The sequence below is a fragment of the Nothobranchius furzeri genome, chromosome 3, assembly GCF_043380555.1.
Source record: "Nothobranchius furzeri strain GRZ-AD chromosome 3, NfurGRZ-RIMD1, whole genome shotgun sequence".
In the NCBI taxonomy this organism is placed as follows: Eukaryota; Metazoa; Chordata; class Actinopteri; order Cyprinodontiformes; family Nothobranchiidae; genus Nothobranchius; species Nothobranchius furzeri.
Genome location: NC_091743.1, coordinates 41,129,435 through 41,155,881, shown reverse-complemented (window position 1 = coordinate 41,155,881; position 26,447 = coordinate 41,129,435). Strand labels below are relative to the sequence as shown.

Below are 26,447 nucleotides of genomic sequence, written 5' to 3'. Positions count from 1 at the left end.
TGGTTTGGAAACTAGACGAAATATTCCTTTCTTTCCCGTTCTCCTCCTCACCAAGCAGGTGCACTGCATCCATCCATCCACTGTATTAGCCCAGAGCGCTGCTATTTTCTTGAAGAGTTCTACATGCCGGGTGTCTTTGTTCATATTTTCTTTCATATCTTCAATCTTTAGGTTCCATCTTCTTTTATAATTACCATTAATTATATTATAATTGCCCCTTTATGTGTTTGTTCAACCCTGTTCTCTGTTATTTTGTTCAGGTCAGCTGCAGCTCCTCTCAGGAGCCCTCCCCTTCCCTGTGAACCTCCTGGAGTGCTGCAGCTGAACCACATCACCATGACTGCCCTCGCCCTATTTCAGGCCACTGCTTACAGTCCTCAGCGTGGAGTTGTCTGACCTAGTTGTCTGTTTTTGGAACGATTTTGGTTTCTGTATTTGGTTCCCACAGTCAGTGGAGGAAATTATTAAAATACTTTTTGAACTCAGGTTAATAACTGTTATTCCTGCGATCGGTTACTGCCACCCCCCCATCCCCCCCACCCCCCACCCCCCGTGACAATCTGGCTATTTCATTTTCTGAAGTGGCTACCTTGGAATTGCAGTCCTTCATTTCTGCTGCGATGAACTCTGTCATCTTGGTGAGGCTAACTAAAATAGCACAATGTTGTGTTACCTTAGTATCTCATACATTATTTTTGTGAATCAAACTTATCAGTGAGCTTGTTGATGGTGGCAAGGATAATGGAGCCTGATACCTCGTCTTCATTTGGTTTCGATACCTTACAAGCTTTATCTTTTGGGGGCACTATTTCCTGCATCAACAGCGGAGTTAGTTTTTTTTTCTTTGTTTGGTTTTGTCAAAAAAAAACAACTTTGATCTGTGTTTGACTTGTATTTCACTTTGTTTTCAACACAAGGTTTTTCTAAAACATGTTAAACAAAATATATTTAAGGAGCAATTTCTTTTTTCTACCACTGTAATTTTATTTCTAGCTTCCGAGTCGTAAAATAGATAAAGGGCAACTCCAAAGAAATTATTTTTCTTCAGTCTCTTTACTGAGCTCAAATTTTAAAACTACAACATGTAAATGCTTCAAACATAACGGGATCATTCTGCATTAACTGCAGTGTCCTAAAACCTCGGTGTGTGACCTTTGAACCATTTTCTTAATTTGTGAGATCTTATTGATTGATACGATTTGCTGACGTTTTTTTGGGCGTGTCCTGTGTCCCTTGTTTCCTCAGTCCATTCCATGTTTTCTCCATCCTAGGTGTCCTTGTCCTCCCTGTCCATGTCATCTTATTTTCCATATCCCCTCTCCCTTGTCTCCCCAGTATTCATTTTAGTATTCATTTTAGTCCTCCATAATACTCCATTATATGTAGGAGTAGTAAATGTTGTGCTTTTAAACTAAATATATTACCTTTACTTATGACCAATAAGCTGTGATATTCTATGTAAATGTGGAATATCAACCTGCTTGGTCTTGGGATGTTTAATCAGAATATTCTGGGATTCTTTTCTTTTTCAGGGATCAAACACACTTTGTCTCAATTCAGACAGTCAGGTTTATAGCAGCTAAGAAATTTATTTTCTAAAGAAATTAAAAACAAGACAAGTTAAATCGGACGACTGTGATGGATGAATCTAAGTGGATGTGATGTGATGTATGGTGATTGAATGGTGTGTGTTTATCAGAACCTTGTATCTAGAAGAACTGAGTTCTGGGTGTTCAAAGAATTTGGTTTGTATTAAACTATGAAGTTGGTTCTTATCAAAACACCATCAGACGCAATCATGCTGTGTTCTACGTACCCTTGAGGGATTCAAGATGTCGGGAGGGTCGGGTGACCCCAAGGTACCAAAGTTGTAGAAAAGACCGCAGTACGACCAGGTCGGTCCAGAGTCGTCTCCCGGATCACAACAGATAGATGAAATCGTTTGCGACTAGAACAGCTGTTTCTGAATAGCTGAAGGAACCATTTTGCTGTGTCAGCTGTAGGCAGCTTTTAGCTTGTCGAAAGCTTTGGGTTAAAGAGGGTTCGCTCCAGATGGCCTGTCCGTAGCTTTCTCTAGAACTAACTCACCATCTAGTGAGCTCTGTTTTAATATTCTCATATTATGATTTCTTGGCCAACTGGGACGTGCCATGTTAAAGGGCGTTCACAAGCAAACCTCAGAACGTCACGCCTCTTTCAGATACAGGATGTTCTGATTTGTGGCTAAGAAAATATCTATGTGTCATGACATTTAACTTAACTTTAATTTATCTCTAATGAACCTTGTGTCTGAGTGTAGATAATGATTCACTTGTTAAATCTAAAATTACTGATCATAATATCAAAATGTTTCATTTCAACCACAGTCATTTAAGCACAGATTAATCAACCGTATTAATTTAAGCACAGATTAATCAAAACGTTATTGATCGTTTCATATGACATTTGTTCATTCCATTTCACGATTGATTAACTCATATGAGCTAAAAATAGTCACTTTATTCAGAGGCATGAGGAATCCTGCAGTGTTATCAGAAGAAGGCTTTGTTTGGGAACACAGGCTGACATCGTGTTCCTCCTGAAATGTCAACAAGGTTTGCAGAACCTTGTTGCTTGTTGGAAGGTAGAATGTAAAATCCACCTTAGAGAATGGAATTTATGTCTGCCGGTGACCAGTGGCATGTAGGTCAGTTTTAAGGTGATAACTGACCATTGCTGGACGTTACACATCCCCCCTTTTCAAGGACACGGGGTCTTGCTAGAAACCATGAGTCGCTGAATAATTCCAGAGGCCCTAGGGACTGAGTAGAGGAAGGAAGGGTTCGTTCCCAGGTAGAGGCAACAGGAGTGAGGAAAGGCAAACCCCCACTGGAGAACAGTCAAAGGTACTCCCAAACTTGAAGGAATAATTCCATACAGGCAATAATAATTCCCCTTTGCGTAATCCTTAGGCAGTAAGCAGACGAGCAGGGACCGGACCAGGTCCCAGGCAAACCGTAGAACTCCAGCAGCCATGGCAGGAACCACAGGACGTGCAGACCCAAACGAACCAGAACCCCAAGCAGCAGGCAGCAGAATCAGGCGATTAAGCAGAGAGGTCCTCCCAGGGAGCGAGGACCACTGGCGAAACTCAGGAGAGAAGAGCACACACACAGGGCACTTGAATGTAGACACACATAGATTGCATCTGATGTAAAACAACAAATAAGAAGAAACCTAGCACTATATGTACCTATATGTGCGATGTGAACGCAGATTATGTGAACAGAGTCCAGGTGAAAGAAATGGATGCAGTAAACTACATGTACTGGAAAAGTGTTGCAAAAAGGACTAAATTAACAAAACCCTATAATATATGTAAGAGGAAATCAATGTTTTGGAGCAAAATGTTATCAAAAGAGAAGGGCAAAATAATCTGTAGCCCATAACTGGTAAAATAAAATAAAGGAGATCATAATAGAAATTACATAAAGTAATCAGCTGTAAAGGAATAATGCAGAAATGTATACATATGAATATATCTTTAAAGAAGTAATAATATAAAGAAGAAGAAACACTAAAATGTAAATCAGTGGTGTGAGTAATTAAACCTATATGTGAATGTACCACAGTAGGAATCAGAGATTAGTAGATAAAACTGAAGCATAAAATGGACTTAAATCTGTCACTAAATGTTTAAAAATCGCCAAAATTATCAAAATCTCTAGGAATTGAAAAATAAAAGAAAATGGAATTTGGATCAAACATAACAATTAGTGGAGTTACTCACTGTTAACTGTCATGAATTCAGTCATATAATTATAGAAAACCCACAGCCTGACCACAACAGAGTCAACCAAGTCTGTTTGTTTAGACATGAATTCTATCCACGCACACACATGATAAATGACCCACACTTGTGTAGCGCCTCTCCGAGTAAGCACTTTACACTAGTGTATCATTCATCCATTCACACACACATTCACACACTGATGGTGATGAGCTACGATGTAGCCACAGCTGCCCTGAGGCGCACTGACAGAGACGAGGCTGCTGAGCACAGGTGCCACCGGTCCCCCCGACCACCACCAGCACACTCAACAGAACTTGTGAGACTTAAATCAGAGAACCGAGCGAGAGTGGACAGAAAATTCACCCCCCTTTTGGTTCGATTCAAGTTGGGTTATCAGATTTATGGGTTGTATCATCCAGGTAAGTGGAACCCTTGTGTGGTTTGATTTGGTTCCTGTGGACCCACTTCTATCAATCAATCAATCAATCAATCAAAGCTTTATTTATAAAGCGCCTTCCGCAACCCTGTCAGGAAGCCCAAGGCGCTGAACATGGTACAGTAGAAGTACAAATATAGTGGATAAATCAAAAATAAAAGCAATTCAGAGATAAAAGCAATTCAAATTACAAAATACAAATTACAAAATACAAATTACAAAAAAGGTGGAACATTCTAGTTCAGGACATATGGGTAAAACATGGGATAAAGTGATCCAATGAAAACTGAAAGAAATTCAACGTAAAAGAGGGCCGAATCAAACATGTTCAGGAAACGCCAAGCGGAGAAGGTGTGTTTTTAGGTGACTCTTAAAGGCTGGCAGAGATAGGGACAGCCTAACTGAGGGTGGCAACTGGCACTTATACATAAATGAGTTACATCTGAGTCTTTGTAAGAAAACGACTTCAGGACAATTTACAAAGCAAATAGATCCCAATTGAACAACTATTCATAACATTTTTACCACACTTGTCATTTCATACAAGTTGAGCAACAAATCTCCAACTTTTCAGGAGACTGAAGTTATCTGATTGGTTCAGCAGGTGGCAGAGTTGAGCTGTTATCTGTATGGGTGGAACAGAAACGTCACCTGTAAGTAAGCAAGTAGTACATTTTATGTATGAGCACTTATCGCAGACATAGAATCACAAAGTGCTTCACATAGATCAAAACTAAATAAAACAAAGTCATTAAATCAGAATGATCTTAAAATAGAATTAGATTAACATCAGAAAAAATAAAGTCATAAAATGATGACATTTCATAAACAGATGAAAGATTACAAATTTGATTTAAAAATAAGGAAATAAAAGGTTTAGGTCAAAGCAGCTTTAAATAAAAGGGTCTTCATCTGTTTTTTAAAAAGTGTCCAGACTGTCGACGCTGCGTGAGGATAAAAGAAGATCATTCCAGAGTCGAGGTGCAACAGTCGACTTTTTATCTGGTCTTTGGAACTTCTGGAAGGTTCTGGTGTGTGGACCTGAGGGCTCGGGTTGGAGCACAAGGCTTTAACAGTTCAGTAATATGGAAAGTTGAAAGTTATAGTCAGGACTCTAAAGTTTTTATAATAATTTATTTTTCAGGTTTTTAGTCAAGCCATAAACATATACGATTATAATCAAAATAAGAATAAAAACAATAGACTTACAAGAAACAAAAAAAAAGGGGGGGGGGGGGGGCTGCCAGACCACATTGTAAACAGAAAGGTATATAAAGCTGTTACTATTCAGCACATTTACAGATGATAGAGCTAAATTACATTGGGAATGTTTCAGCACCAGTCATGAATCCAAACCATTTCACCAGCTAGATAACCTTGTGGTTGGTTAGGAAAGGCCTCCAGCCCTCCTCAAGCTTGCTGCGAGAGCCAGTCTTGTGCGGATGTAGCAATTCCAGTTGAATGACATGTAGCATCTCTGTGAGCCGACGTCCAAAGGAAGGTGGGGTTGTAGATTTCCACTTCAGAAGAATGAGTTTTTTGGCCACAACCATCCCTAACTGTAGAGCGGTCCCCGTGTGCTGTGGCAGCCGAGGAGCCAGCGAAGGACATCCAAGAACTGCCAGTGTGGGAGTGGGCTGAATGTCTCCACCGTATACATCTGAAAAACATTTAAAGATCACAGATCAGAATCCGCTCAATGAAGGACAGAAGCAGAATAAATGTGCTAACGAACCTTCTGCTATATGACACCTGTCACACTCAGTAGACACAGATGGGAACATTTTGTTCAATTTTATTTTAGAGTAATGCAGCCTGTGTAGAACCTTAAACTGGATCAATCTAAGGCGAGAGTTGACGGAACAGCAGGTAATCTGAGATAATGCTTCTTCCCAGAGTGCCTCAGACACCTCACAGTTCAGGCCCACTGCCCAAGCCTCTGTAAGAGAGTCTGAGGAAACTGTGGCAGCAAAGCAGCTAACAAACTTTGACACAATCCGCCTGGAGTTTGGAGAAAGCAAAAAATTTGCATATATTTCTATGTCGATGGTAAAATCAGATTCCTAATTCTCTGTTGAAGTTGCATCTAATTTAGGGAGGTTGAGATGATCAAAAAAACTGTCGTAATCCTGTTGTGATGCAGTTGATTTGGAGGTATAAATATCAGTATAAAACTCCTTGAATCTCTCATTGATGTCCTTCAAATCGGTAAGCAACTGGCCCAATTTGGATTTTATTTTATGAATAGCTCGTTTTGCCTGATCACCTTTTAGTTGTCTAGCTAATAATTGTTGTGGTTTACCACCAGATTCAAAATGTTTCTGTTTAATTTTGAGAAGCTTTTTACTAATTTGGCCCCCTAAAATAGAATTATAATCGTATTTACATTTTAGAATTTAACAAATATATGTAATGGAACAGATGACATCTATACTGCAAATGAAGGTGGATCGGTTCCGGGATAGATGGGAGTGTGTCGAGCAATACTTAGTAATGTGAGGTATTAGGTTGTTGTTTTGCCTGTTGTCTACTCTGATGTCAATGTGGATTTTGCTATTATGAGAATGGGGGTTGTAAAGGTGAAGGGAAGAAAGGAGAAGAGAGAGGGAGGTGAAGGGGCAAAAAACTTAATTTTAGCAATGAAACTAAATGACTGTATTTCTATTCTTTACAGAATGTCTTCTCTTTTATTTATTTATTTAAAATTTATTTATTTATTTATTTATTTGTTTCTTTTTGCTTTTGTGACTGTTCTGCTCAACGTCATGGTTTGTTAAACCAAGTTGTACAATGTCAAACTTAAAATAAAAAGTAACAAAAAAATTTATTTTAGAATTTTATTATAATCTGATTGAGACATCGAGTTCTGGTGGATCTGATCTGCAGTAGACAATTCCTGCTCAATGTCTTGTAATCTGTTTCTTTTAGATTTATTTAAGGAAGCTTCATAGAAGTTAACCAAACCCCTGACATATGCCTTAAGCGTTTCCCATATGGTTGAGTCTTCTACCTCACCTACGTCACCTTAGCTTGTAGTTTCTTATTCTCAGACTGTGGATCAACAACTGAATGATCCATTGCGCTAATGCGTAGCTCATGGTCTGTAGCTTGACTCTCAGTGGTGGATAGCCTGTCGGCTAGCGCTTGCTGGGCCACCAACAAGCTCTGAAAACTCTGCTCAACCTTGTCAAACCTCTCATTGGACTGCAGAAGCTTGTTTGACATATTTTGCCACATCAGAGGGAGCTCGTCCTCTTTATCCTCTGGATCATGGTCCATCAGCGAAGCCAAGCCCTTTATTCTAGGGCTGCTGCAGCTAATGTTAGCCATGGCCGCTCCCTCAGGCCCATGTGTGCTCCTCGACATGTTTTCTTCCCGGTTCTTAGTAATGTATGTAGAAAGGGACACAGGATCACTTCTTTCGCGTTGAAAGGGCGTTTCAAAAAGGTGGTTAAAATTAGATAATATTTGTGCCACGAGGAGCTTAAAAAATGCCTCTATTCCTCACCCATCTCACTAGCACCCCCCAATGAACTCTAAAGTTAACGGGTAACCAGTGCAGAGACATTAGAATAGGAGTGATGTGTGCTCTTCTGTTTGCTCCAGTTAGAAGCCTCGCTGCAGAGTTCTGGACCAACAGGAGGCGGTCAAGAGCTTTTATGTTAAAACATGTGAAAAGTGTTAAAGTAATCTAGACGGGAGGAGATAAAGGCATGGAGAACCATTTCAAGTTCATGTTTTGACACCAACCTTCGCAGTTTGGAGATATTTCTTAAGGGCTAAAAGCAGTTTCAGACCAATGCTTTTGAGTGACCTTCAAGAGACATTGATTGGTCAATACCCAAATTCCTTAATTTTATCCAGACGGAAGAGGACAATTGACCAAGTTTTAGACTAATCAGAGGAACCATGCTCTCAGGGGCAATGGTCAGACATTCAGTGTTTTCAGAATTTAACCGAAGGAAGTTATTTTCCAGCCAGCTGGGGATAGCTGATAGACACTCTAGTAATTCAGACAGTTTGTAGAGCTCAGAATCCTTAAAGCAGCACAGCTGAATGTCATCTGCATATAGGTGATGAGAGACATTAGGAAAAGAATCAATTATCTGTCCAAGAGGGTGTATGTACAGTAGTGCACATTACTGTTTTTATGCTTTTATTCTTCGTTTGGAAATAAAACGTTTTAAGATTTCTGAGATTTTTTGTTCACTTAGAGAAACTATTTTGTTTCATTGATCCATCTTCTGGAGCTGTTTCAGGGCTCAAACGGAACTTGTCTTGTCTCCTCAGAGAGGAGAGACAGGCGGGGTGCACCCTCCAGTCCCTGAGAGAGGTATGTCCATCAAGGGACAGAAACAGGACACAACCACCAATACCAAAGTCCCTACAACGGATATTTGTGTTTATGAGACAAAGTAGAGAAAGCATGCATGAGGAGAACATGGACATGTGGCTGCAGCCGGGAGTTGAACCTGCAACCTTGATTTGGTGCGAGGCAACATGCAGCCCTACCCTATGCGTCACAAGTTATTATCATGTTTATTTGTAGGGCCTAGATTTTAAGAGCAGCGCAGCCAGCGGCTGTCTGCGTCACGCTGCTGGAGCCTCGTGCGTCACCGGAGTAACGTAAATTACGCACATCGTTTTCAGGTGAGATCTGTCTGATGACGCTCCAGGTGAACAGGTGGGAGCTGGCTGGAGCTCCTCGGTGAGGAGGAAGATCATATGTGGGCGGATTTGGACAGGCAGACGAAACCAACAAGTCCAAACAGAACCACGTCTCCGCTGCGATGGTGGTTTAGTCCCGTTGAGCAGGTTCTGGTCGCCGCCGGGGTTTGTTTTTGGCTCTCTCCCCCAGTTGGAGCCTTCTTCACTTGTTGCTCCTCCTTCTCCTCCTCCCGCTCCTCCTCCTCCTTGGTTTACTAAGGTCGCAGCTGAGGAAGGAAACTGGAGGTAGTCTGAGAAGAGCTGGACCAGAACTGAGCGCAACAGAGACGCAAACCGAGATGGCTGAGAATAAAGCGGGTCCGAACCTCCAGGCTGGAGCGGGATTCCTGGCCAAAAGGGTCCAGAAGTCCTTGAGTCGTGCACAGGAGAAGGTGGGTGTGTGAGTTTTTCTCTGGTTCCGTTAAGCGGTGTCATGAGACTCAGCGGGTTTTATCAACCAGACTCAGTGTGGAGGTTCGGCTGGGGAAAGGACTAAATCTGAGCGGAATAAGTTTGATTTCACCACTTTAATCTGAAATCTGGTGGAAAAGGAGAATTAATTTTAATTCTGCTTCAAGAAGTTCGATAAGGGGAAAAAACCTCCCGTTTTCATGCTGGTGTTCAGACCTTCAGGTGCACCTCCAACAGCCTTTAAGCAAAGACAAGACCTCCTGATGGACAGGAGCTAAAGCAAACCCGTGTGACTGATCCCTGGCTGCTCTTGGAACTTCACCAGTCTGATGCAGAATAGTCCTCCTGCTCGGTGCTGGTAGGGCCTACAGCTGGGTGCAGACATGCTGAAGTTGTCACTTCCTGACTAAACAACTTCCTCTTGCTTATACTTTGTGCCTCTGGTTTGATTTCAGAGCTCCAATTCAAAACAAACTGTGTTTCAAACGCACCTGCCACAGACCACAGGGTGTTTGGTTTAGCCATTTTTTTCCCCTTTCACCAAAAATGTGTCTGCCGGTAATCCTTTCTTTGCAAAAACAGAGAACCAGGTGGTCCATTTACACTTGAGCGTTGTGATGTTGGTGTTTCTCCCTTTGCCTGTTCCACTCACACACCTCCACTCTGTAAGCTGAAAAATCTGCTTCACTAATTAATCATTAAAGGCCAGACACGCCTAGAACAAATGCACGATGCTCGGCTTTCCATGTTAACGGGGGTGTTGTGTTTAGAAAGGGAGCCAATCTGCTTTGGTCAAATCTTGAACATTGAGTGATCTCGTATCACAACATCTTGCTATATGTCGGCACTGAATGTATGTGAGGAACACCCAGCGACTAACGTGTGGATGCTTAAAGGTACACCACAAAATGATGACAAAACTGTCTTAATAATGAAGGTTACACTGAAACAGATTCCCCTGTCAGCCAGTTGGGGGTTGGCAGTTTTACTCCGTTTAAAAAGGCAGCAGCATTTGGTAAAGACCTGAAACCAGTAAACGGGAGCGACCCAGAAGTTGTCTCTTGTACTGCTAAGAAGCCACGGGTTCTTTTTTTTTTTTTTTCTTATCGGGTAGAGCAGGCTAGAAGCTAATGTTGAGCTAACAATGCTAACGATGATTGGGAAACGAATAATTGCCTCAAAAATATATTTAAAGCTACCTTTTCAGATACCAACAACTTGAAATTGAAGTGAAATCTACTTATAAACTTGCTGCGTTTGACTCGTCTTCACTTGTCATCTAGAATCTTCTGGTGCTTATCCTTAACTTATAGCCATGAAACTGGCGAATGGGAGGTCCTGAGAGCGGACTTGTTTGTTTTGAAAATGGACTGCAGTACCCAAAATCGACCACGGAATGTCATTGTTACTTCCTCCTTGCTTCATACACTTGTGATTTAAAACACTTTAACCCTTTATAAGGCACTCATTGTAGTATTTAATTTTTTATTTCAACCTCAGGATGTAATTGTAGTCCATAAAGTGTATTTCTGATGTTACCATTTTCAAAAATATTTATTTTCATGCAGAAAATCAGAGAAAACTAAGTGATCAAATATGGACGTTGGCCCTGTTCTGGTAAAAGAAATCCCAAAATAAAATAACACGAACAAGTTAAATAAACATTATTTTTTTAATAATATAGATAATTATAAGACACTTTAAGAATAATCCCAATTATTAAAACTATATAGAATATTTTTATGAAAATTTGTTGTGAAATATGTTAGAAAAGTTATTGAACAATAGAAACTATTTCTGATCAAATATAGATAGTTAGAATATTTTATTTTTGAGTATCTGCCTCAATGTCGTCTTCCTCCTGTTCATCATCACCACTGATTGGTTGGTGCAACAACTATCCTCCATTTTCCAGACAAATACTTGTTTAAAACTGCTAAATATATTCATAATTGTTTTTACTGTTGCCATCAATGTTAAGATTGTCTAAAAACAGATTTGCCCTAAAATATTAATATTTTTAAAATTTTCCTTGTTCAGGGCGTACGTTCAAATATGGCAGATTGATTTTCATGCTATGATTTCACCAACTTCACAGAGTTTAACATTTACAACACACGTATCCTTATTTAGCACAACTAGTCAACCGTGTGATGTGAGAGTTTCATAAACCTAGCGTTGTTGGTTTTAGAGATCTGACCGTAAACACGAGAGGAGACCGAGCAGTTTTCTGGCTCTGCGACACATCAACATTAGGCGCGTTAGAGCCCCACACTGATTGGTGGAATGTTGCCACGGCGTGAACCGTGACTTGCTTGATCTCTGATGATTGGCTGGGTGAAATCCCGTAATTCTAAGAGTTTGTGAAAAGGCACACCGACATAATTTATGCGAATGGAAGCACTTTAATATGGACGTTGGCTCTTTAAAGGGTTAATGAATTTAATTTAGTGTGATTGACTTCAAAAGTCAAACTTTAGATGTGCATCTGGGGATTACCAAGATCAAAACTAGTCAGTTAACCCTAACCCTAGCTAACAAGCACACAGAGGCAAAAGCACCATCACCTTTTTGCAGTGGGTCACTATTAGTTGTTTGAAATTCATCACCTAGTCACAATCTGGAGGATTTGGTCCTGAAGACCCTGCTCTTCAGAGAGCATCTTCTAAACTAGCATCCCCCCCGGTCCACTCCTTTGTTCCCTCCTCTCCATGATTGATGTCAAGTTGTTGTTATTGTTGTTGTTAGCCTCAAGGGCAACATGCCGATTATCACTTGTAAGTCGCTTTGGACAAAAAGTGTCTGCTAAATACATAAACATAAACATTTGGTGCCATCCAACGGGAAAGTTGTAGGTTGAATTTGGCCAAATATTCCACCGAGTCCTCTAAATCGTTGATCCTATCCAGCATGTTTTAGTTGTTTCCCCTCTTTTAACACACCTGATTTTTATCAGCAGGTGATTAACGGGCTTCTGCAGAGCTTGATCTGCTGAACAGATGAACGAAGTGGGTCGGAGCAGGAAAACTACTTGCATGCTTGATGGTGCCCCTCGGGAAAAGGGGGTTGGGGGTCACGGCTCTAAACTCTTATCGTGTGGTCTGTCCTGAGCCTGTGAGATTGCGCCATACCCAAGTTGCTCAATTTTAAACTTGTGCAAACACAAGGCATGCAGATGATTCATTTAGTGCTACAAGTCAGTCATTCCTGCAAGAGGGTCCATCACAGCTGCTCCAGACTTCACTAGGATTCTATAATAAACAGATTTTTTATTTTTACCTCCACATAACTACAGATTTGCTGTAAGGGTTAGCGCTCTGAAAAGCCCCGTTATGATTGGTCAGCTTTAATGGAATCAACAGCCACTGCCTCTGACTTTTGGCTAAATCCCAAAACTTTCTTGTTGTGAAATGGTTATTCCTTCCTAATGTAACCTTATTCAGCCATTCATTCAGTCACTGGCAGCTCTTACGAGATGACACTCGTCACCATGTGGTGAAGAGTTGTTTTCATGACTACGACGGCTTTATCCATCACAGCAGTAGTCGCCTCCAGGAAGGATTAAGGTAACAATCGGCCAGTGTCTGTTTATCTTCTGCTGGTTCAGAACTCTGCAGCCAGACACCAAACTGGTACCAGGAAGAGACGTATTTGGGTGTCTGTGTGCCCGCGCCTCGGAGGCCTTGAAGCGCTTATTTCTGGTTTTTAAAACCTGGTCTTTTATTTCACATGTTCTGATTGTGTTTTAGCTGTTACTTTGGGATGTTAAACAGCATCCTGGTCTACTCTGGTTTTTAAAATGTGCTTTACCGCAAAGGGGGTATAAACATTAATTGTTCTCTGATTTTAAAATCTAAGAGAATTTAAATAAACTTGGGGAAACTACAATAAAACTTATAAAGTGTTTTAATGTTTTTTTTTTTTTTTTTTACTGGAAATGAAGTGCTAAATATTTTCTGTTAACCTGCTAGACTGATTTCTTAGTCGGGTTGTGATGTAGAGAAACTCAGTTTTGGTTAAGGCTAGCTTTGGTGGTCGTATTTAGTTGTAACTGTGTTTAGGGTGGGAAGCCCTGTTTATCTGCTCCTACACACCTGGCTCAATGACCCAACCACTGAGGCCCTGTCCACACGTAGCCGGGGATCTGCCAAAACATAGATATTTTCCTACATTTTGGCCTGTCATCCACACGAAAACTGATCTTTTTAATAACTCCGGCCAAAGTGAAGATCTGCGTTTTCTCCATTTTGGGTGTCTGCGTGTGGACAGACAAAACCGGAGTTTTAAGGTCCGCAACGTCACTTTCCGCGACAAAAAAATGCTGACATCACGTGTGCGACCTGTGTTTATACTAGCCGGCAGCATGGATGCCCTCAGAGCTGCGCTCTGTCACTACCCGATCCATCAATTGTCCAAGCGCTTTTTGCTTGTTTGTTTTTGCAAGCGGAATTACTGCTCCTTGCGGAAGACTACAGACGAAGGACGAGGTTAAGAACGGGGGAAGTGCTGCCGCCTACAGGTCTGGCATGTCCTTAACAACGCATTTATCCGGGTACGTGTGGACAGAGTTTGTTTTTAAAACGCGGTGGTGTGGATGCAAGTTTTTGGAGGGGCAGATATTCGTTTTTTAAAAAACCCGGCTACGTGTGGACTAGGCCTGAGTCAGGTGGGTAGGCTGGATCATCAGGCTCTGCAGAAGCCTGTTAATCACTCATTGATTAAAACCAGGTGTGTGGTGAAGCAGGGATCCAGTCAGGTATTTTTCTAACTGAAACTGGGTCGACTTGAACAGCTGGTGTCTGTTGTGCTGCCATGTGGGTCTCTGAACACTTCAGACACGAGTAAAAACCGTCCCTCTGTTTTCTGTCAGTGTTTGGTTTCAAGAATCATACAAGCGGTTTGAAAAAGTCCCCTATTGTGATGTCACAATAGGGAGGAGGAGCAGTAACTCTACTCTGAGCCCCTCCTAAATGACCATTTTAGTGGATTTGACCTGTAACCTTTTACATGTACGTCCATTTATTGCCTTAAAGTTTAGTTTGTCTGGCGCGTATTTTCCATGCAAACATGCACAGTGACGGGCAAAAGCATCGCTATACTTATGATGAACGCTACCATGAGATGCTGACGCTTTCTCCTTTAACATTTTATTAGGTTCTTCAGAAGCTGGGGAAAACCATGGAGACCAAAGATGAGCAGTTTGAGCTCTGTTTGCTGAACCTCAACAAGCAGCAGGTAACTAAACAAACTTCCATCCCTTCATGGATTCATGGCGAGCTCGGCCCATACTTGGTTCTACGCTCTGACTGATGTAGGAGATGGTTTTAAGATTTGCTTTGATAGCAAAACAACTTCAGACTCGTCGCCATAGGCTTCCAGGCAGGAGGAGGCTAAAGCAGAGCGGGTTTTGTTTTAGACGTTGCATCAGAGGCGAGCTCACAAGTCCAGACAATCGCCTTGTCCTTGAAATCAGGACTCTGAACAACATCTGACTCTCATTCCCTTATCAGCTCTGCACCAATACTGAGGGTTTCGTCTTCAGCATACAGCCTAGCAGCAACGGCTGGGATTATTAAGAGGAAGTGTTGTAAAAAATGTCTAATTTAGGAAACTAACTGAACTCTGATCTAAGATCAGAATTAAAATTCATGAAAATAGATGAATGGTTTGTCTTTTGAGCTCATAATCAGAAAATAAATGAACATTTATAAATCTACTGAGGGGTTCTAGCTAATATACTACTGTTGGACATTAGTGTGCTATGGGTTTTGGTAATGAACAGACAAAGGTGTAAAACCGCTGATGTAATAGTTTGGTAAAGCCTTTAGTTTATGTTCCTGTTCCACTCTTACTTTATTTTCAGGGGTTACCGTGGTGACACCAATGAGACACTGGCAGTAGCTTTACCATTTATTGGGCCTTTATGATTTTATACATTTTATAAATCCAACATGGACATTTGGTCTCAGCTGTCGGGACGTCGTTCACATCCTTCACAAAAGCCCTCCATCTTCTGGTTCTACAGACTTTATTACACCGAGTTTCCCGTGTATGTATTTATATCTGCTTTGGCCTCTACTCTGTTGAAGCTTCAGCAGACGGCTGCTGTAGGGAAACGGGAGGAACAACAGGAAGGAAGTGAGGGTGGTGAAAACCTGCTGCTTTCACTTCACTGTTTCCATCAAACAGCTGCTGTTTAAATCATGTAAACTCTCGGTGGTTCATCTTTGATGAACTGGTGAAAGTCGAGCCACCAAAGCACTCGGACCATAATTTCAGGTTAATGAAACAAAGTGATGATCATCCCCACAGATACTGCTGGTGTGTTCTTAGTCCTCACTTCTGATTTACAGTGTGCTTCCTCCCCACAGGCTGACGGGAACAGGTTGTTTAAAGATGTCAGATCCTACTACGCAGCAGTGAGAGGTGGGTCTGCCCATGCTGGCTCTAAGCCATTACCAGATGAGAAAGTTGGTCTCAGATGGAGGAAGTAGATTTCTTCTATTCTTGGATTCTCTGACTCTTGCATATTGTTGCTGAGTTGCTGAAGTAAAGTCCTGCAGATAGAACAGCGGGGCTTGTTTTCTACTTCCAGTCAGGAAACTGGTGTTCTGACATTCTTCAGTGTGTGTGTAGCAGCACAAACCCTCAAACAATCCAACCTAAAGGTCGTGTGTCTGGTTAAGCGGAACCCTGTGGAGTCCCGAGTTCTGGTGTTCAGCCTCACGTAATGTCCGGTGCTTTTCCACAGCCGTGCACGAGGCGTCCAAGCGGCTGTCCCAGACTCTAAAGGACGTCTATGAAACCGACTGGGAGGGAGTGGAGGACCTGTCTGTTATCACAGAGGTGAGGTGGAATTTTCCGGCATCGATGGCCGAGCAGCCTTCAGCCATAGAGATGTTTAAATCAGAAGTTTCCTCTCCTCTTTAAAACCCCCTGAAGGTTTTTGCTGTTTTCCACTGAGGGGAAAGTTCACAAGTGGTGTTCAGTTAAAATATTATGAAGAATTCATCTAATGAAGCGCTCCCTGAACCACCTCAGTTTGGAGAAATGCAGATTAATTCTGACCCTTTCTCTCAACACTGATTCTTCTAAATGTAGAGTTTCTGTGGATGTAAGGTCTGACTTACGTCCGGCTAGATTCAGTGATTAGTGTCTGGTTGTTGCTGCTGTGAGCCAAACTCCAGATGTGCTCATGGGTTTGTGACGGTTTCAGAGTGAGAACCTGCTGTTGAACGACCACGAGGAGAAGCTGAACGATCAGGTTGTCCACATCATGGAGAACTACACAAGCCAGTTTCCAGAAGTCAAGGTATTCATGCATCTGGAGCCAAGCACTATTAAAGTCCTGTAGCACTAACACTTATGTAAATCCACACATTTGTTCTTGGTCTGGGACAAACAGGAACGGGTTTCAAAGCGTAATCGTAAGCTGGTGGATTACGATTCGGCTCGCCATCATCTGGAAGCTGTGCAGAGTGCAAAGAAGAAGGATGAAGCCAAGGTTTCCAAGGTACGCCAACCACAGCACGAGTCCTCATAACAGAGAAAATGTGCTAGGTCATGGTTTCTGTTTGGTTTTTCTTTAACCGCTTTCATCAGGTGGAGGAAGAGTTCAACAAAGCCCAGAATGTCTTTGAAGAGATAAATAATGAGCTGCGAGAGGAGCTGCCTGTTCTCCATCAGAGGTACCAGCAGCTCAGACGGACCTCGCTAATCTCGCGTGTCGTGTAGACGAGCTGACGTTTTGTTTTTCTCTGCAGTCGAATCGGTTGTTATGTGACTGTGTTCCAGAACATCTCCAACCTGAGAGACGTCTTCTATAAAGAAATGAGTGTGGTGAGACTGGTCAACTCCATCGCTGAAACGGAAAATGGGCACGTTCTTGGCGACGACACCAGGAACGTGTACTTATGCTGCACTTTATTTATTTCACAGCTGAATCGTGAACTGTACAACGTGATGAAAAAACTGGAGACCCAGCACTCGGGCAAAGCTTTCATCATCAAAGGTTTGAACAGGTAGGACATTTTAAAATGGACCTGGATGAGCTGAAGCTCCATTTATGCGCCCTGTATTCTCAGCATGTAAGCAACACGCATTAAAGACGTCCTTCACTGAGGAACAGGTTTTATTTTTGATGATGAGCGGTAACTCTGAGTTTAACATGCAGGCTGAACATGAAAATGGTCTCTTACACCTCTCTCCTGCATTAGCATCTGAGAGGAAACAGAAGGCGAAACTCTAGGGCGGGGCTATTCAGTTCTGGGCCTCGAGGGCCGGTATCCACCGCGCTTTAGTTTTAAACCTGCTTCGACACACCTGATGTCAATCAGCAGGTGATTAACGGACTTCTGCAGAGACTGATGAGCTGCTGCACAGGTGAGTCAACCACTGAATCAAGTGTGTTGGAGCAGAGAAACCACTAAAACATGATGGATATCGGCCCATGAGGCCCAGAATTGAACGTTCCTTGTCTAGGATTAACCCCGACAGATCTAGGCCGCGCCGTCGCCTGGACTTGCCCATCGATGCTTGCAATGGCGAAGGCTGCTGTTGGTTTAGAATCCAGGAAACGGCAGAGAACGCCTAAGCTAGTAAAAGCTAACCGTTACCATTAGCAACTCCACCACATGGCAGAACTCCTCCGTTAGCGGAGACTGTTGGCCAATCAGAGCGGAGCTGTCTGAATATCAGGAAGTAAGACTTCAAATCCTCTGAAGCTACGTCCTCTTCCAGCTGAATTCTCTGTGCTGAAGGAGGTGCATCTGAGCCCCCCCCCCCCCCCCCCCCAAGTATGACTTCAAAGGCATTCATTCCTACTAGAGACCACAGCAAAGGTATTTAAGTACGAGTGAACCCATGAGCCGAGCAGAAGGGGAGGAGCCTACCTATAATCACCTGTTGACAGTTTTGGGTGAATGGTTGTGTGTATCTCTTGGAGTTTGTGTTGAATACTTTTTTTTTTTTTTTTTTTTTTAGGGATGCAAAGATGCACTTTTTTCCAAACCGATATGTGGATCAGAGTATTTGCCGATACCGATACTTCTACCACACAAAAAATGCTATGAATTGGAATACAGGTTTTATTTTCTTTGCTTTCAACAGGAAATTACTGTGAGGTAGATAAAAAGTAAAATATAAATAGAAATGATCACAAATGGCAAGCTAAGGTGAAGCCACTTTCAAGCAACTGCACTGGTATTGGTTCCTGGTATTGGTATCTGTGCATCCCTACTTTTTTTTATGAAGACCCAGTTTACACACACATCTTTCCTCCTCTTCCTTCAACCTTAAGGACGTACCGTGTTACAGCGAGGGCTCTAACAATCAGATCTTTCTGCCATGAGCTCTACTCGGAGGCGCATCGCTTTGATCACAAATGGGGATATTAAACGTGCTGGATTGTTTTGGTTTGATATTTGGGACAAACACGTGTGCCATGTTTTTGAATGTGACTTGTAGCAGTCTGAAGGTGAGGTGACGAAAGCATGCTGCACACCCCTCCGCCGCCATGTTTACTCCACCGTCACAGTTTACCTCGGGAGGTTTTGCTAGTGCGCTCGCTGTTTGGCCACACACCCCAAACTGTAGGACAAATGCTGTGCTATGAGCTGTTTTTATATTGCCACATTCGTAGTCCCGTCCAGTTTACAAATCCTGCTGTCTGAACCGGGCCCAAGGCAGCATCAGTCAAACCCACTAGGACGGCTGTGAGAGCAGTCTCAGTGGGGTGACTCCTTAAGGTTATCGGTGGCCTTCTGTGGTTCAGGATGTACATTTCATGCAGACAAAGCTGACTTAACGGTTTAAACAAGCACCTTGGTGAGCTGCAGGGGCGGCGTTAGGCCCGGCTACTTGGGCTGAAGCCCCAGATCTTTAATCAAAAGCCCCGGATCTCAAACGCGGAAGTAACATGCAGTACCAAAGTCCAACAGAGAGGGAGCAGCTGGCAGTAGTTTGTATACAGCCTGCCTGAGCCTCCACCACTGAAGAAGAAGCCCTTCAGCAGCCGGCTTCTTCTACACTCTCTGCCTGAAACGCATGAGTGAAGATGGACATAAGGACGTTTTTTAGACCAAAAGTACGGCGACAGAACCCCAGCTTTGATGAGACTGGTGTTGACTCAGGTTTGTGAGTCTTATTTGAAAATATTTGTTGTGCTGCTGGTTTGCCTGAAGTTAGCTTACTATCAGGTAAAGTTGTTGGAGAAAGAACGGGAATATTTACTATCATCTCACACTAAACACTAACAGGAACAATACTCTGCCCTGAATATGCTTAATATGGAGCTTCAGATTAAAAATTATGTGGTACAAGACACATATATGATGTTGACTAGTGCGTGTCACATGTGTGCGCGCGTGTGTGTGTGTGTGTGTGTGTTAAGCCCTGGATCTTCTTCAGTCCTTAATCCGCCCCTCGTGAGCTGTGTGGCTTGGAGAAGAATCTCACCATCTCACTCATCCAAACTGACATCCGAAGCGCTGGCTAAGTTGGACATCCTTTTGCTTGGTGGTGCTGGGCTTGTTAAAGGAATATTTTGCTGACAGAGGCCCAAAGGTCAGCCTGTTGCATTGGTCTGATATGCGATGAAGAAACTGTATTTCAAACAAGCAAACACATGGTTCAACACCTAAGCTCTGTGTTTATGTACTGAAACGCCCTCCTCCCTGGGAGGGGCTTTGTTTACGGGGTTGATTTGCACGGTGAGGCACGGGTTGTCCTGACTCTGCAGGAAACGCTCAGATGATTATGGAGGCCCTCTGGAGCTGTGTGCATTAGATCTTTCTGGCTATTGCTGCCCAGGATGATGACTCAAAACTGTAATCCAGTTTTAGTGATGTATGACACGATTGCAGACACGGAGGCCCCTGCTTCAGAACAAATGTCCATCAGGACAACATGTTCTGTTAGCTCTGATGTTGAAAAATGAGCAAAACAAGAAATATTCTTGAGTCAGATGTAAGAACATCTACAACTCCAGGCCTTTTGGGAAAGAACCAAAAACCTCAGAAGAATCATGAATGATGTTTCTTACCAAATATACATGAGCAAAACTCAATGTGTTTAAAAAGCTCTGCATCAGTCAGGTGCTGCAGATCAGATGCATTTATAGACAAATAAGTGGTGTGAGCGCCTCTATAAAAGCAGAAGTTATGGCTTTTGTTTCTCTGGAGCATACAGGTGTGTGTAACACAGTACCATGGAAGTTTAGAGACGCTAACGTGTCATCAATCGTTGCGAACCATGGGCCAGTCGCTCTAACACAACTTTTAAAGAACAGAAGCTGACAGATTTGGTAAAGCACATAATTTTATTGCTGCCCTCTGATGCTATGCTGACATCTGGCCAGCAGATGTCACTTTTGATTTGGTTCTAATGATTCACAGCACTGAACCATTTCAAACCCTTAGCTTCAGTTGGGACAGCTGGGACTGTCTGAGTCGTTGTCCCAGTCCGTCCCTGATGTTCATCCACCAAACCTTCTGGTCACCCAGCTACCCAGCTAGCGGTTGGCGGTTAGCATTTTGGCTGTTCCGGCCACTGCAGGCTATCCATCGGGTGGTTTTAACTTTGGTTTGGCGCCAGTTTGAATAAGTAATCGATGAGAAATCCCACCCTGGTATGGCCGGTGTTAACAAGCAGTCTGTGAAATCACGGTCAGTCTGGCTCGGTCTTTGAGATCTCTGGAAGATGAAGTCCCACATTTCTGCAGATTTCAAATCTTTTCAGGAAGACTGATGAATGCCTTCATCCCTTCAAGCTAAAAATGCATTTTTGCATCCTCAGAAGTGCAGACTAGAAAAATCACTAATTCGGAGACTGCAGAGCGAGAGAGTGGGCGTTGGTGGTTACAGTACAGGTGTGCAGGTTAACTTCCTGGGTGGGGAGGGGCGCTGCAGGATGACATGAAGCTGGTCCATCAGCCTGGCTGACCAGTTAAGATCTGCAGCTGAAACGGGATGCTTGCGTGGTTTTTGATGAGGAAATTACAATGACCCGATCAAAAGCTCCAAATAGTGGATTTTGAGTGATGATTCCTTTTAATTAGTCAAACTGATGGATTAAGTATTTTGACCTCTTTATAATAAATATATCAAGTATTTTGGTCACAGACAGTTTGAAACAAATGAATTTCAGTATTGGTTAAAACATCCTCTTGGAGCGACTTATTCCTCGATGCATTAACCCTTCGCTGCGTTCACTCAGCAAATGCTGTCAGATTTTTCTAGTTAAGCCTGATTTCAATCATCAGATGATTTTCAAGGTTCAGTGCTTGTTCTGACTTTATAAAGCCACCATTGATCCACCTTATCACCCTAGACCAGTGATCCTCAGTAGGCGGCCCGCGGGCCCCCTCTTTGTGGCCCCCGAACCCTGCACGCACAGGGTCCCCTCTTGCCTCTGGGTCTTTTTTTTTTTGAGTGGCTCTCGGATCATTATAATTGAGAACCCCTGCCCTAGACACTTTCTCCTCACCAGCGAGGAGACAAATCACAGCATTGTTGTGGGAGAGGAGGAAATGGGCTGGTCGTAGACTTCAGGAGGTGAAGTGGTGTCCTTATGTTCGTTGCTGGTGCAGATGTCCCAAAGCTCAGCCCAGAACCAGACCTTTATCCTGAGGTGGGACCTTCTCCAGGTCTTCACATGTTGCAGTGCTTCGGCTGCTTCAAAGGGTTTTCAGACAAATGTTGCGTCATATTTGTCGACATGTTGGTTGTTTTTATTTAATGTGCATTTGCAGGTGTCCATATTTCTGCTCATGTGCTCCAAATCTAAAACATCTTTTGTTTTTTCTAGCAGCACAGCGGGCAAGACTAAAAAAAGAAGGTCCCTGGTTATCTCCAATCCCGTCCCTTGCAACACGGCCTTCCCAGCCGACCACGTCTCTATTCATTCCTCCACCCAAAACGGCAAAGACGATGCTTGTCCTTCACTGACGCAGCGGACTCCGAGCATCGCTGAAGAGAGCAACACACCAGAGAGCAGTGTCCCCTCCAAATGCTCCTCAGACTCTGATCTCAGCTCCAGCAGCACCAACTCTCCTCAGAGGCGATCGGTCTGCGATGAGAATGGTGACAAGAGCACACGCAGTCAGAGCCCAGAGGAGGCGGAGCTAGAAACAAAGCAGTCAGACTCTGTGCCAGGTGTACCAAAGTCTGAGGCGACGAGCCAGGAACTCGGCAGCCCTCCTGAATCTGAAGGTGGCGATACCCGTCAGGGTCTTGATCAGGACGTTGTGGGCGGTCCACCATCAGAGGAAGCTAAACCCAGACCTGCACCAGTTCCTGCTCCGCGTGTCTCCTTCCGCTCCACTGGTGGACGGCCCCTCATCTCTCCATCAAACCAGGAGAAGACGGCGGAAGCATCGGTCAACCAGGAGACATCAGAGTCCAGAGAAGACTCCACATCCCACAGTCCACCTGGTTTTCTGTACAAGGTGACGTTGATCTGGAGGGGGCTACAGCTAAAAGCACTCTTCTGCTTTTTTCCTACAGATGCTGCAGAAAATCCAGACAATGTTTAGATTTCACAGATTTAAGAAGTGGATTTACCTCTGGAGGCGTCAAACACCTGAAGAGCTTACAGAATTAGTTTGATTGGTTATCTGTGCTTTTTAATATCTCTTTAAAGTCTTAAATGAGGTTTATGAAAGTTTTTAGTGAAAACCTCAAAATGCAAATTAGATAAATGCAGCTATTAGAACACTGATGTGTTAACGTACCAACAGCTGCTTGCTGCCGCAATAAAGAGACAGAGGGAGGAAGTTTTAGACCGAACAACCAATTTTATAACTTTCTCCACTAAAAACGGAAAAAACGATCTCCCTGTTGAGAAAAGCCCCATCGTGGGATACATGGATCACCAAAATAGGGCCTTAATTAAGTTCTTCCTCTTAAGTGATTTTTTTTCATCCATCAAGTTTGATTTTACATTCCCAAAATGTCATTGGCAAGAGCCAGAGTTTTTGTTTTTCAGACAAGTAGCAATAGCAGAAATGACTGGAACATAAAATAGGAATTAAATTCATGACCACTAACGACCCCATGAGAGGTTTTCCCTAGAGACACAAAATCCAGAATGATTTTGACATTTAGTCGTGAACACAAATATGTTTTGTTTTGGTTTAAAAGGAGTTTAAATAAAAATCCCAGCAGACGGTTTCTGAAGCTCAAACTTTCATTTACTGTTTGACACCAGGGGGTGGCGATGGAGAGCAACCAAGCGTCTGAAGGACAGCTGCAGTTTGAAGAGGGGGACATCATCCTGGTGCTCACTGGAACTCAAGAGGTGTGTGTGTGTGTGTGTGTGTGTGTGTGTGTGTGTGTGTGTGTGTGTGTGTGTGTGTGTGTGTGTGTGTGTGTGTGTGTGTGTGTGTGTGTGTGTGTGTGTGTGTGTGTGTGTGTGTGTGTGTGTGTGTGTGTGTGTGTGTGTGTGTGTGTGTGTGTGTGTGTGTGTGTGTGTGTGTGTGTGTGTGTGTGTGTGTGTGTGTGTGTGTGTGTGTGTGTGTGTGTGTGTGTGTGTGTGTGTGTGTGTGTGTGTGTGTGTGTGTGTGTGTGTGTGTGTGTGTGTGTGTGTGTGTCTGTGTCTGTCATCTTTTATATTATGAGGTGCTTCACAAGAAGGAGAATTTAAACTTAAAAGATTAAAAAATGAATAAAACATATCAAAGATGGGAAAAGTAGAAATTGGGGTCATTTGTGGATCCTGGGAAAGGCTGAGTTGTTTGACAAAGCTGAATGGGGAAAGGGTGATCAAGGTCACACCAATGCCTGAACAGCTGCTTTTTAAAGGAGACCACTGAGTCCACTGATGTCAGGCTCAGGGGGAGAGAGGTCCAGAGTCTGGGGGCCACAGCAGCAAATGATCTGTCACCTTTGGTCTTTAGCCTGGTGATGCACAACCAGTAGGATTTGATCACTGGACCTCAGGGACCTGCTGGGGGTGGAGGGACTAAGAAGATCACCAATGTAAGATGGTGCTTGTCCATGTAAGGCCCTATAGACCAGAACCAGGATCTTGAAATGAACCCTGAAGTTGACTGGCAGCCTGTCACACACTTCCTGTAAACAGAGCCAAAAACACACTGAGGCTTTTCATGGGTGTTCTTGTTGGTCCGTTACACATTTAGTGCTGTCGTTTAAAACCAAAGAGTGGTGTAAGGGTAAAATGTAAAAAGGATATTGTCTCTCATAGGGCTGCAACAACGAATCGATAATTTCGATGAAAATTGATTATGCAACGTTTCCCTAGCAGTTTTTAAAAATTTCCCCATGTAATCAGATTAATCGTGTCAATACCCCATCCGATTCATCGATTATCCAAATAATCGTTTGTTGCAGCCCTAGTCTCTCGTTACTGAACAGGAAATATTCCACATGTCTGATCAAATAATTCTCCAGTTAAGGTCTCAGATCTTTCACAAAACGTCCCTGATGCTCTGGACTGGGTCAGATCTAAAAGTATGTCCTGGTCTTCTAAATGTGGAAGGTATTTGTTCTGCTTCTGTTATTAGCCCTTCAGACCTAGCCTAGTGAACTAGACCAAATTCTTGCTTTGCAAAATAAATAATACATTTATTTAGTCTGGCTTGCCAGGCTACTTCAGACCCTCTTGGGACACTAATGAGAGGCTTATTTAGATGTAACAGTGGGTTTTATTACCGGGAACAGTAGATCCGGCAGCTGTCACATATTTATTTATTTATTTATTTTATTGTACAAACTGATTTTATGTTGAGCCGTTTCAACTTTTAACTCATAAAAAAGAAGTGAAACTAGTCGTTGGCCCAGATAGAAAGGGTAGTGGTAACACCAAAACCAGCATGGTGATCAGTGGGGCGTTTGTCTGCCAGCACTGGCCACTTTGTTAGGGATTCCTGGTTAATAACAGGTCCGACCCGCTATAGTCTACAGAACTGGTTTAATGCTTCATATCTAATGGAGTCTCATCAATCACACATTTCAACGGTTTTCTCCTGGACTCTGGCCGCTCTGCTTCATGTTTGGACTGATTCAGTCGGCTTTTGCTCCAGAGCAGTCCTTTAAAGATGCCCCCAGGGTTGTTTTCTGGGTTGGTTGGATAGTGAAACACGCTCTGAAGCGTTATTTATGTGTCATTATCACAGCTAAAGAAGCAGATGTTGAATGTTGTTCTCACATGTGTTTGTTTCTGGCAGCTGGAAGGTCAGCTGATGGGGATCAGGGAGGAGACCTGGAACCAGCACCAGGATGTTGAAAACCACTCTGGGATCTTCTCAGGAAAACTAATCCAGCCTGTCCAGGAGGAGTGAGGCAACAGACCCTGTCACACTGTAATTTCTGTTCATCACGGCACCTCGGCTACACGCGTGTAACCACTCATGGGGAGGGTTCCAGAGGTTTAGGGTGGAGAAGCATTACAGACGAGCTCCATATAGATCTCCTACATGCGATGCTGATGCTGATGATGATGCCACTTGTTGCAATAGAACAGCTGATCTGATAACGGTTTACAAGTGTTTGGGAATGTTTCCGTACTTCTTGGTCTTTGTATGCTTTTAAATGTTTCTGAGCCACTGTGAAACAATGATTTTAATTTTTTATCTTTTGACAAAATCTTAATAAAGCTCTAAATAAGACAGTTTGTTGTTCTGGAGTTTGAGGCCTGGTGTGACCGTTCAGTAGTGGAGTGCTTCTAACTCTTAAGGGAAGTGAAAGTTTTTACCGACGCTGCAAGTCTTCAGGTGACGAGATTCACCTGAGAGCAAGCTCTGTGTAATCTGTGACCCAAGAGACGGGGGCAGGAAATGGTTGAGGTTCAGTTTATTGCAGTAAAGCTGCTAAACACAGTCAGCATATCTGCGTTATGTCACAAAAGAGAGGCTTTGACTTGAGGTCAAAAAGAGAAGGTGGTTTCAAAATGCTTTTTCCACCGACTTGGCCGAATCGGAAGTCTGCTGGAAATTGAATTAACCAGCAAGTGATTCCTGTTTTATTAAATCCCATTGTTTATAAATTTGGCAAATCCAAATTTGACACGTTTGAGGGCATCACCAAAATTACCTCAGAAGTCACTCCTTAAGACACAAAGATGGTTAACTCTTTGTGTGAATGAGAAGTGAAGTCGATGTTAAAC

The 26,447-nt window shown here is 43.0% G+C and overlaps 1 protein-coding gene across 2 annotated transcripts; it reads left to right on the top strand.

Annotated features, from left to right (window-relative positions):
* The first annotated feature begins 9,077 nt into the window (after nt 1-9,077).
* On the top strand, nt 9,078-25,950 carry bin2b (bridging integrator 2b). 2 transcript variants are annotated; one of them, XM_015959980.3, is made up of 12 exons: nt 9,078-9,307; nt 14,481-14,561; nt 15,698-15,752; nt 16,078-16,172; nt 16,543-16,638; nt 16,732-16,839; nt 16,929-17,014; nt 17,090-17,165; nt 17,265-17,347; nt 22,134-22,770; nt 23,532-23,621; nt 25,510-25,950. In XM_015959980.3, the coding sequence occupies exons 1-12, from the start codon at nt 9,215-9,217 to the stop codon at nt 25,621-25,623; spliced, it is 1,614 nt and encodes a 537-aa protein (XP_015815466.3). In that variant the 5' UTR covers nt 9,078-9,214; the 3' UTR covers nt 25,624-25,950. The 2 variants fall into 2 exon arrangements, with proteins under 2 accessions (XP_015815466.3, XP_015815465.3); XM_015959979.3 differs by having other exon boundaries at nt 22,131-22,770.
* Nucleotides 25,951-26,447: the final 497 nt, after the last annotated feature.

Bases quoted from the DNA above. Each gene is read 5' to 3' on its own strand.
- bin2b (XM_015959979.3), top strand. From the start codon at position 9,215: ATGGCTGAGAATAAAGCGGGTCCGAACCTCCAGGCTGGAGCGGGATTC. The intron at 17,015-17,089 runs GTACCAGCAGCT...TTTTCTCTGCAG, and splicing joins CTGCCTGTTCTCCATCAGAG to TCGAATCGGTTGTTATGTGA. The intron at 17,166-17,264 runs GTGAGACTGGTC...TTTATTTCACAG, and splicing joins TCTATAAAGAAATGAGTGTG to CTGAATCGTGAACTGTACAA.